This window comes from Convolutriloba macropyga, chromosome 2, assembly GCF_964194025.1.
Source record: "Convolutriloba macropyga chromosome 2, txConMacr16.3, whole genome shotgun sequence".
Classification (NCBI taxonomy): domain Eukaryota; kingdom Metazoa; phylum Xenacoelomorpha; order Acoela; family Convolutidae; genus Convolutriloba; species Convolutriloba macropyga.
The window spans coordinates 38,036,462-38,048,844 of record NC_134469.1 but is presented as its reverse complement, the minus strand read 5'-3'; the positions used below and the strand labels follow the sequence as shown (position 1 = coordinate 38,048,844).

Here is a 12,383-nt window from a genome sequence, read left to right as displayed (position 1 = left end):
CTGACAATTCGGATATTCAGTAAATAGTGATTTTAAAAGACAGCCTTTGATTTTGAATGCTAATAGTTGGTAGCTTACATCCTCATTGCAAGTGGCATATAAAAAGCTTCTTGGACCTGACCTCATGCATTTCCAAAATCAGAAAAAAATGAACAAACTCAAAAAGAACTGAAGTATGTGTTATAGTTCTGCTTTACTTTTTTTTAAAAACTTCTTTTAATTTCCTGGTCTCTTATCTTGTATAACTCTCTGGGCACCACTTTTCATTCAGATGGCCGTGAAAGCTGAGGAAAATTGAGGATTCTAACTGCCTCTCTTTTACCTCTCGGAAGACTTTCAATGACTATTTACACAGAGACTCTTCAGTCTTATTTGTTATACAAAAGATATACTATAATGATTTTTAGGACATTAATTTGTAATGTTGGATCATTGTTCTACGCGAAGATTTAAGTTGTTGTTGTTCGGGTTTGACACAAACTGTAGTTGTTGCTGCTGAGAGTAATTAGTCGCAGTCGTTAGATATTAAAAGAGTCGATTCATTTCTACAATTGTGACAACCACAGAAGAGTGCAAACAAAAACAACCATTCTCTTCTCAAAACATTGCTTCCACGAATTTCCACATTAACTTCAATATTCGGTTTTTTAAATCCAATGATTAAAGTTTTGCTCGCACAATTTTCTAATCTGTTCACAAGTCGGCACGTTTTAAACTTTTTTGAAATGTTTTTGGTACAAGTTTTCTTAACTTAGATCGTCCATCAAAGTTTAGCCGTTCTGGTAGGATTCTTTCGTTGTTGTTACTCGCTAATATCTTCTCAACAAATAATACATCGATCAACTGAAGAAACAGACAGAGGAAGTTGAGTGGCAATTAACGAGGAACCATTTGAGTACACAAATTAAGACAACTAGCAGTCCCGCAAAACCAAAGCAAGAAAAACATTTACACGAATAAGAGGTTAAAAAGAAGTTAAGGGTTCTGTTTCGCACCGACTCGGGCTCGAACCCATACCCCTCGCTTAACAGCTATAGGTCTCACCACTTAAGCCAACTATGCGTATTGCACTTGTCCCTTGCTCTTTCTACAGCAAATTTCTGGACAATTGCGTTTGTGACTCGCTTAATTTTGCTATACCGCATGCTTAATGAGCGCAAAAATGTACATAGGAGCTCAAATATGAAGACAAAGCGCGTCTCAAAACGCAATTATTATGCGCTAGGTTGCATGATTAAGGATCCCTAAAACATGATACGACAGGAGCAATGTCAACGATTGTGCTCAATTGCGTCTGATCTTTAATATAATAAAGGAAGGTTATACAATACCACTAAAACTGCTCAAAACTTAGTTTCATAGCAATTTTATGGATAATGGTAATAGAACCAAAGCAACAGCTCTAAAATAAAACAACCTGTGGTTATCCTATGGAGGACAGAGAAAACTGTTGGATTTTTCCAATTCAGTCTGTCTGAAGCTCTTGGTGTATTCTGTTTTGGCCTCCCGTTTCTTGGTGTGGCTATTTGCTCAACTGGTCTTCTCGATCATTAAATTTGAGAAGAGAAATAAAGTAAACAAAGGGAAAGAGAGAAAGAGCAACGGAAAGAAAAGAGGATAAAGAGAGCTGGAGAGAAACGGAACGCAGGAAAGAGAAGAAAGAGGACGAAACACACGCACAGAGATCGATAGAGAGAGAAACATAAGAGAGAGAAAAAAAACAAAGAAAGAGCGAAAAAAGAAGGAAAAAGAAAAATGATTGCTCAAAAATTGGTTTAGGGGAAACAATACTAACTGAGAAAACTCAGTGGTTTACGAAAAACCTTCGTACAAAGATTTGAAATAAAAAAACGAAGACCAAGCGAATGGAAAGAAGAATTGCTACAAAGAGAAAACAATTGCCATATCTCATCCCCAAACACACACACACACACACACGGGAACACAAACCAACTTGCGTCGCATGGTTTTGATAAAAAATTTTCATGTCTACAAAAGGAAAGGTACCCGACACGCGTTCGAACCCTCGACCCCCAGAATAGCAGTCCTCCATCTTACCAACTGCGCTATAACGTATACAATCCACCGTTTCTCACAATCACTTTTATCGTATCAATAAACATATTTCAGAATGAGAGCATTTGAGATCACACAAAAATCAAAAAGTAACGCGTGAAAGACTTGGATGAAAGCTAAGTGTTCTAGAATGGCGCAGAATCTGTAAAAGTAAAACTTTGCAGAAAAACACACGCTTGCAATAAGAACTTCAAACTTACTTCGCGAGCATTCAAAACACCCAGGACAGTAAATCCTCTCTTTGGGCGAGCATACTTCCAAGCATTCTTAGCCGCGTGTTAACTGCACCTGACTAAGTCTTTTGTCCCAGGTTCGGTTCTCACCCATCTACTTTGAGCATTTTAGGCCATTGACCCTCTCTCAATAGGTTCGCTTAACCATGCTGCTCAATGCGCCTCTTAAACGTGCGTTTCGAGACGCCCTTAAACATGCAAAAATTTTGTCCCATTTTAGAGCTCACGTGTTTTATATATAGGATGAAACTCAATTATAATTGCATTGCCCCAATTATTTTTCTTCAATTCAAAGGTTAAATTTCATGAATATAACCAAAGGTCAATCATTTTCATGTCTGGCTGTTCATCGTTAAACGTAGAGGTAAGACATAAATGGTCCCAACTTTCGATGGAATATTTCAAGCTGCCTTCTCAAAAGTCCTCTTAGCCTATGTTCTTTTATTATTGAATCCGTTGACCTAATGTGACATTGGAGTTTATTTCATTTTTGCATGCTTTCCAACGATAGCGATTTATCTCAAGTTTTGTTTGTTCTCTCTCCGTAAAGTAAGTTTTTTTCATTATAGTGTTCCACTCAATTTGCAAGAGGCTTGCACTTTTAAAAAAAAGTTACTGACGTTCCCCAGTGAATCAAGTGTAGTAGTAGTGCAGGATTTAGAGTAAGACCCTCGGGTTTCCGCCCAACTTACAGTTCAGATCAGTTTTATCTTCTTCAGTATGTTACAGTTTCCACATCCGCAAATCAATCTCAAATCATTTTCTGTAAGGTAATTTTGTTTAGGGTCTTTCCATAATCATTCGTAACTCTAGAAACGTAGTTGAAGAGCAATTTCGATCTCCTAAAAAAATTATCGTTAGATTTGTTAATTCTCGCTTTTGTGATTCGATATTCACCCCGTTGTCTGACGTGTTGTTTCTACTGTTTTTTCAATTTGGTTAATAACAACATCATAATCCCCTCGAATAATGGATAATAGAAGCAAAAGATCGTGCATTTCTACATAGAGACTCAGTGGTAACAGTTTTAAGGTCACTAAGCAACTTTTGTAGCTCTGATTTGAGTATCCATTTCGTTGCATGGTGTTGGGCTTTTTCAGATTCGTGGAGGTTATTTCTACTTGGTAGCCACGTTTGAGAGGCATAGACGGCAATCGGCACAACATATCCAGTGTATTATTATTATTATTATTATTATTATTATGGCTTCCACAAACGTGAGGGACTGCTCCCGCAAAAATTATATAAATAGATGAATCATACCAGTTTAAGTTTGTTTGTTAAGTTTATTTCGTTTGAGGACCGACATTTTTCGCAGAGACAGATAAATGTTATGGAACACGAATTTTCGATGCTGAAATAAATATTGTAGTACTTCCACATCAAGTTTAAGATTCGATTTTTGAGTCCGACTGGTTGAAAGAAATTAACATTTGAATCAATGATATTTGCTCTATATGTGGTTCGATAGAAAAAATTTGACCGCTGAAATTCTTTTTTGATTTCAGGCAACACAAACCGAAAACTTGACCGTCTTTGCACAATATTAATATGCTCGCTGATGTTGAACGCATAATAATTGTTCACCAATTTCGATAGCAAGAGAAGATCTGTTAGCACAATGTAATAGTTCAGAGGTAATAAGTTCAGGGATCTCAGTCGTTCGCAATAATCAAGGTTCGGTAGGATCCATTTCGAAACTTTTTCTTGAGATTTTTCAAGGAGTCGCATGTCAGATTTTGAAGGCATATAACAGTTAGATCCATAGATTAAGATTGGAATAAACGAAATCTTATAAAGATTTAGTTTTGCAGTAACCGTCAGGAGATATGATGTGTTTCTTTTAATTTGGTGGAAGAATTTGTTGGCTTTACGAGTCCGCAAATCTACATGTTCCTTCCAAGTGAGGCTGTCGTTCATAGTGATACCAAGGTCCTCCACAGTTCTCGATTGTTCCAGCAACCATTGACCCAAAACCGGACTTAATCTCGACTTGATATTGAAATTTATGTACTGACATTTCGATAAATTGAAGCTGATGTTATTTTCGTAACTCCAACGCAATATTGAATCTAGATCTTGTTTGATTCCGTGTGCGTTTCCAAGATTTTCATTATATAATAATTTGAGATCGTCAGCAAAAAGAAAGACTTTGGAGTTGAAAACAGTTTCAGGTAAGTCATTAATGAAAATCTTAAGGGGCCCAAGTAGGGGCCCAAGTATTGAGCCCTGAGGTACACCCGAGGTGACCGGCGAATTCTTCGATTTTAGATTTCCAATTTTCACGTATTGCAGTCTGTCGCTCAGGTAACTCTTTAAAATCTCGAACAGCTTGCCACCTATTCCAATGCAATAGATCTTACGTAAAAGTATTCCATGATCAATTTGGTCGAAAGCTTTGGAAAAGTCAAAGAGAAGTGAGCTATTTTCTCGATTCTTCTCAGAACAGAATTTGTATATCTTATCTAAGTAGGTTATCAATTGAAGAATAACTGATCTTCTTTCACGAAAACCGTACTGTGAGTCAGTTATGAGTCCTTTGAAAAAATTTACAATTGAGCCATACAACAATCTTTCTAGAACTTTCGAGACAATGCATAATAGTGTTACAGGACGATAATTTACAACATCTGCTTTCGATCCTTTTTTCTTGAAAATTGGGCTAACTGCTCCTATTTTCCATGCACTAGGATAGGTTCCAAGGCGCCTAAAATTTCTGAATAACTCAAAGATGGATTTCGTAAGTTCTTTTGCGCAGTTCCTGAGGACAACTGCAGGCAAGTTATCAGTCCCACATGACTTTGATACGTCTAATGACCCAAGAATTTCAACTATTGCTTCTTCCGTCACAGTAAAACTGTTCAAAATTCTATTTTCATTCAAACTGCTTTTGAAGACCGATGACACGGTGAAAACTGAACAGAAGTATTTACTAAAGAGAGAGGCTTTTTCAGCATCACAGTTTGCTACGTCTTTGTTCCATTTAACATGTGGCGGAACGGACGGTCCTTTTCGTAAGCTTTTAAAATACTTGTACATGGCTTGAGAATTTCGTGAGTTGAAAAGCTTTGATTCGTAATTTTTCTGGTCTAGGTCTACCGCTTCTGCTAGACTGGTTCTTGACGTTTCTATCTTGAGTCTCAACGAATCATTGCTGGCTAGTGAATTCTGTTTTCTCTGTAGCGTGTTAAGCTTTTTCATTAGATGTGATGTCGCAGGCGTGATCCAGGGTGGCAAATTGGATCTATGCTTACTCCGTCTTGGTGTGAATTTAGTGATCGCCTCGAATAACCAATGATACCACTCGCTGAGCATCCGATCGCAGTTGCTATAACAAATAGGATTAAAAGGGTTAAGACTTAGATTTTCCTTCAGACCAACGTAATCGCATTTACAGAAGCTCAAAATTTTGTGCAATTCGGTTTTCTCGTTCTTAGCAGGACTCAGGTCAAGATCTCATAATATAGGTATGTGATCAGATAAACAAAAAGTTTTGAGCAAAGAGTCGTCGCAATTGACGTCGATAACTATGCTGTCATCATTAACGAAAATTTGATCGAGTATGTTTTTACCACAAGTGGGAAAGAAAACAACGGGAATAAAATTTTGGCAATCAAATAGATCGACCAATTGTTTCTCATATAAGTCGGCTGACTCTAGTGTTTTCCAATTTGACAGAAGGAAGATTAAAATCTCCTACTACTATGACCTTTATCTCTCTCCACTCATCGTTGTCTAGAAAGCAGAAGAAAGAGTTGAATTCGTCAATTGTGACTCGGTATTTGCTGTTACTAGGAGGGTTATACAAACACAAAATTGGTACCTTTTCGTTATTAACAGTTATGAGCGAACCTGCAAACGCAGACGCTAGTTTGTCATTCAGATTCTTAACATCAATTGGGAAAGAAGTAATGGTGTTCCGCACGCCAATCATTACACCTCCATGTTTGCTCTTCAGATTTTCATTTCTTTCGCTTCTGTATGCATTTAGTTTCACGTTCCAGTCACATGAGCTTGACAAACTACGTTTTTTTAAAGAGTGCGCTCAGTGCTTTCCTAAGCCTAATAAGGCAATTTTCATTCCAACTTCAGTTTTGCTGAATAATGAGTCCCAGATCACGTTGAGACTTGACTGATTCGAGATCTTTCTCGCCAATTTTAGCCTTGATGCTCCCTTTTATGTTAAGTATATGAGATTTCTTTGTATTTAGTTTCGTTTTGTTGGTCTCAAGCCATTTCTGAATAGTTTCTGTTGCCTTATTCATATCATTTTGGTTGCGCGCTATCGCTTTAAAATTATCAGAGTATATGATGACTTGATTCAACTAAACTTTATAATTACCTAAGAGTGCAGCAACACGTGGCAGTACACTTTTTCCTATAGCAGTGGCTGGTGCCATAATGTGAGAGAAATTGAATTGTTTCTGTGCTGCAATTACGACTGGCGTCCATGCACTAGGATAGGTTCCAAGGCGCCTAAAATTTCTGAATAACTGAAAGATGGATTTCGTAAGTTCTTTTGCGCAGTTCCTGAGGACAACTGCAGGCAAGTTATCAGTCCCACATGACTTTGATACGTCTAATGACCCAAGAATTTCAACTATTGCTTCTTCCGTCACAGTAAAACTGTTCAAAATTCTATTTTCAATCAAACTGCTTTTGAAGACCGATGACACGGTGAAAACTGAACAGAAGTATTTACTAAAGAGAGAGGCTTTTTCAGCATCACAGTTTGCTACGTCTTTGTTCCATTTAACATGTGGCGGAACGGACGGTCCTTTTCGTAAGCTTTTAAAATACTTGTACATGGCTTGAGAATTTCGTGAGTTGAAAAGCTTTGATTCATAATTTTTCTGGTCTAGGTCTACCGCTTCTGCTAGACTGGTTCTTGACGTTTCTATCTTGAGTCTCAACGAATCATTGTTGGCTAGTGAATTCTGTTTTCTCTGTAGCGTGTTAAGCTTTTTCATTAGATGTAATGTCGCAGGCGTGATCCAGGGTGGCAAATTGGATCTATGCTTACTCCGTCTTGGTGTGAATTTAGTGATCGCCTCGAATAACCAATGATACCACTCGCTGAGCATCCGATCGCAGTTGCTATAACAAATAGGATTAAAAGGGTTAAGACTTAGATTTTCCTTCAGACCAACGTAATCGCATTTACAGAAGCTCAAAATTTTGTGCAATTCGGTTTTCTCGTTCTTAGCAGGACTCAGGTCAAGATCTCATAATATAGGTATGTGATCAGATAAACAAAAAGTTTTGAGCAAAGAGTCGTCGCAATTGACGTCGATAACTATGCTGTCATCATTAACGAAAATTTGATCGAGTATGTTTTTACCACAAGTGGGAAAGAAAACAACGTGAATAAAATTTTGGCAATCAAATAGATCGACCAATTGTTTCTCATATAAGTCGGCCGACTCTAGTGTTTTCCAATTTGACAGAAGGAAGATTAAAATCTCCTACTACTATGACCTTTATCTCTCTCCACTCATCGTTGTCTAGAAAGCAGAAGAAAGAGTTGAATTCGTCAATTGTGACTCGGTATTTGCTGTTACTAGGAGGGTTATACAAACACAAAATTAGTACCTTTTCGTTATTAACAGTTATGAGCGAACCTGCAAACGCAGACGCTAGTTTGTCATTCAGATTCTTAACATCAATTGGGAAAGAAGTAATGGTGTTCCGCACGCCAATCATTACACCTCCATGTTTGCTCTTCAGATTTTCATTTCTTTCGCTTCTGTATGCATTTAGTTTCACGTTCCAGTCACATGAGCTTGACAAACTACGTTTTTTTAAAGAGTGCGCTCATTGCTTTCCTAGACCTACTAAGGCAATTTTCATTCCAACTTCAGTTTTGCTGAATAATGAGTCCCAGATCACGTTGAGACTTGACTGATTCGAGATCTTTCTCGCCAATTTTAGCCTTGATGCTCCCTTTTATGTTAAGTATATGAGATTTCTTTGTATTTAGTTTCGTTTTGTTGGTCTCAAGCCATTTCTGAATAGTTTCTGTTGCCTTATTCATATCATTTTGGTTGCGCGCTATCGCTTTAAAATCATCAGAGTATATGATGACTTGATTCAACTAAACTTTATAATTACCTAAGAGTGCAGCAACACGTGGCAGTACACTTTTTCCTATAGCAGTGGCTGGTGCCATAATGTGAGAGAAATTGAATTGTTTCTGTGCTGCAATTACGACTGGCGTGATGGCTTCCGGAAGGAAACCCTCAAAAGCTTTATCATCTTCCGCGATAAGAACTTTTGATAGACCTGTGGATTTGCCCAGTTTTTCAGCAATCTAAAATACGCAATCCACTTTTATATCCAGCCATTGTTATTCAAATTTCTGGATCTATTCTATTTTGCACCCCTCTCCCCCCAACTTCTACTCCCCCAGGCAAACGCTTTATTTTCGCACAAAGTACCATGCTACAAAACAGTACGTAATAGGGAATACTCTGGGCCGAAAAAGAATAGATCCCAATTTTCGTTAGAAAAGCATACCTGCTTGGTTTTGGATCCGACAACAAGTGCTGTTACTTGGCCGCCAATCTGCGCGGCCGCTGAAATTGTATTCAAAGTAATCGGGTTAAGCTCATTATTGTTATGCTCCGCAAGAACTAATGTACTAGCACACTTATAACAGGTAGACAAAGGCAAAAATCGTGAACTGGTGAAATTCTTGAAAACCGATCGCTGCATTTCGGCCTGAAAACCCAAATAAGTTTGACAAAACACAAAAAACTCGTGTTGCTAAATCTGCCGCATTCATATCACATACCAGCTGCAAAAAGCTGAAAATTTTGTTAACTAGATTTTCGGGTCTTTCCCATTATAGCCCCCCCCCATGAAATTACATCCCCCCCCCCATTATGGTTTATTTACCATGATTGGGGGGGCTATAGGTTATCTGACCACTAAGCTGGGGGGGGGGGGGGGGGGGCTATAATGGGAAAGACCCAGATTTTCGATTACGCCTATTGTTTTAAGGCCCTTGGAAGCTAAGAAGGCGCGAAACTGCCAATAAGGCAATATTGTTGTTGGGTAATTATAGCTGTGCTGAATGGTCTAAAGTCCCAGTCATCAAAAAAAAAAATAATGACCAATAATTTATACAGTTTTGACAATCGCAGAAGAATTGCCAAGTGCAAATATTTCGCTCGAATATTTCAGAAAATTTTACGAAAAAAATCCACAGTGTACGTAATATTCGGTTTTTCCAACCGGTTAAGTTTATTAAATTTTCTAGGCGGTTTTGCAATTCGACAGGTTTTAAAGGTAAATTCGCTGTGCGCTTTCGAGTTTTCGTCATTTTGAAAATTTCGTTGTTTCTTGTTTCTTTCATATGTACTTCTGGTAGTTCGATGCCGCTATTCTCGTCATTCAAATCTTTTGAAACTAGCAATTGATCGTTAAGCTGGATAATCATCAGTACAAGCAAGATTTGTAATAGTCGAAGCCGGCTTTTGTATTCTTTATCTTTTTTTTCCCGTTATCCATTTGACTACCTTTTTTGAAACTTTTCCAGAACTTGAATTTCAGTTCTTCCTGCAGTCAAGCCCGTGAAACCATACAGCAGTACCGGCAAAATTAAGGACCTATATAATCCCAATTTCACAAACGTGTTTACTTTCAATGAAACATTTCGCTGAAGCATGTAGGAAACTTTATTTGCTTTCTTTTTTCTTCAGTATGCTGTTTCCACGATACATCATCTGCCACGTGAATTCTAAGATCTTTCACAGTCGTGCATTTCGCCAAATCCTTTCCCATTAATTTGTACTGTTGCTCTTCACCTCTGATTTTAGATATGCACACTTGTCTATTGCCGGCTCCATTATATTTCCGATTATCCAGTTCTCAATCCCATGTAGATCATCTTCAACTTCCCAGTAGCTTCTTTGCAGAGCCAAAGTTTTAATATCATTAGCCAAAATAAAGGACTCAGAAAACATCAGGACATCTGGAAGATCGTTAATAAATATACAGAACAGTAATGTGCATATGAGTGAACCCTGTGGTACCCCGCTTGTTATATCAAGTATCTTCGAACTTGTGTTGTCCACAGGCACATATTGTCATCCATCTTTCAAGTAGTCGAACAGTATTTCAAGCAAACATTCAATACTTACATAGTTTCAGACTAAACATGATTTACGGGGCAGCCGAGGTGGCCCCCTTATCTTTGTGGCGGTTCCTATTATTATTGGAGCAAGTTCGTTACACCACGCACTACAAACAAGAGAACCTCAACTACACCAAAAAGCAGAGACACTATCAGCAAACGTCTACAGTGACACTGGTATTTGTCTACATCCACTTGCAAGAAACCCAAGGAAATCGATACAGAACATCATCAAACAAATAGTAGGTGTTGTGTATTGAGAGCGAGAGGGTGCACCCGGCATACAGTCAGAGCTGAAAACTCTGAACATACCTGTTGTCAACGTAGTCAAGGATCTCATATCTAACAATAAACGAAAAGACAGCTCACAGACCAACGAGTATAGCCAGCTTCACCAACAACATTCCTTAGAAATTCACAGTCTCGAAACTTTTATCAATAAAGGTATAAACCTCAGTAGACTCTTAAAGAAACGAAAGAAGCCGAACAAACAACAACGAAAAGCGAAACGACAGAAATTGGAAGAAACTCAAGACACTGAATAATTTATAGAAAGTTTTTGTGAAAAGACTGGATTTAAATGTCCAGGCTTTGAACAAAACTTTGTATCGACTCTTCATCTGTTGTTAAGAGACTGGATTTAATTGTCCAGACTCCTAACATTATCTATCCTTCTGTTCCTTGAGTCTCGCTTTATTTATCCCCCTTTAACGATGACAAAAAATTGCAATACGTGTAAAAAAGTGATAAATCAAACATCGCCAAGATACATATGCGTCGCCTGTAATGTTCATATGCACTTCGAGCCAAGTTGAACTGGACGCAAGTTGCAGTTAATGGTCTCATTGAAGCGGGTCAACTGACAATGCTTCTCTGTGTAAAATGTCTGAGTAATAATGAAAGAGACAACTTCATAAAATGTCGAACGATTGACAAGATGAATGAAAAGATTGAAACAGAAACGCAGGAGATCAACAAAAATTTCAGACAATGGAAGAGAGAATAACAGCAGTCGTTGATACAAGAGTGGATAATGCCATTAAAACTACATGCGAAAAGTAGATAAGAGCTATGCAGAGGCTGTTGCCGTCCAGCCAAGAAATATAGGTGCTACATCCAAAGCACACTCCAGAGAGCCGCCTGACTTGGATCACAATATCAGAAAAAGCATTCGAATACAAGGGGTTCCAGAAGACCCCGACAAATCCAAAGCCGAGATTTTTGTCCCCACTACGAATGAAGTAAACGATGTGTTAAACCGTATAGGAGTAACAGCCCAAATAACGGAGCTAAAACGACTTGGTAAATTCAGCAACACCAGGAAAAAACCACGGACACTACTTCCGACTGAACATGATGCCTGATTAGTTTTAGCAAAAACCCACGAAAAAAGAACAGCTCTAACTGAGAAAGGTGTGTTCATTTTACCAGCCTTGTCAAAAGAAGACGCAATTAAAGAAAATTTGTGTCTTAAAAAACGAAGAGAGCTACTTGAGGAAAATTTTCCCCGCGATAAACTAAAAATTCGAAACTTCGAGTTGTTCAATGATGGCAAGAAAGTAGATTTAGGAGATAACCATGAAGGATGGTGACTAGGTTTCATCAATACTCTTCTAATCAATACAAGAAGCCTAGCAAGCCTGGAAAGAAGATCGAAATTTGCTAATGCAGTAATTCTTAATGACTATAACATTATTTGTGCTTGCGAAATATGTTTAAACGACAACGTCTCATCATCTGAACTACTCTTAGACAACTACACCATATATAGATCAGGCAGAAAACAAGATGCGGAAAACAACACTCACGGAGGTGCAATGATTGCCATCAAAAACAGCCTAGCATCTGAAAAACTTAGTACTGACCACCCCGACTGTTCACTCACCTGCAGACTATAAATTAACAAACTCAGCTTTATTGTTTCTGTGTTCTACAAC

At 38.1% G+C, this 12,383-nt stretch overlaps 2 protein-coding genes across 3 annotated transcripts in view; one reads left to right on the top strand and one right to left on the bottom strand.

The window, feature by feature from the left end:
* LOC142358644 (equilibrative nucleoside transporter 3-like) overlaps positions 1-12,383 on the top strand; it is a 502,369-nt gene that overhangs the window by 391,919 nt on the left and 98,067 nt on the right. The gene's annotated exons all lie outside the window — the stretch shown is intronic.
* Positions 8,389-12,383, bottom strand: part of LOC142358647 (electron transfer flavoprotein subunit alpha, mitochondrial-like) — a 305,039-nt gene continuing 301,044 nt past the window's right edge. For both annotated transcript variants that reach the window (XM_075410112.1, XM_075410113.1), the window contains exons 2-3: positions 8,826-9,031; positions 8,389-8,619 (exon numbers count right to left, since the gene is read on the bottom strand). In XM_075410112.1, coding sequence (XP_075266227.1) covers positions 8,404-8,619; positions 8,826-9,023 — 414 coding nt within the window. In that variant the 5' untranslated portion in view covers positions 9,024-9,031 and the 3' untranslated portion in view covers positions 8,389-8,403. The remainder of the gene's footprint in view (positions 8,620-8,825; positions 9,032-12,383) is intronic.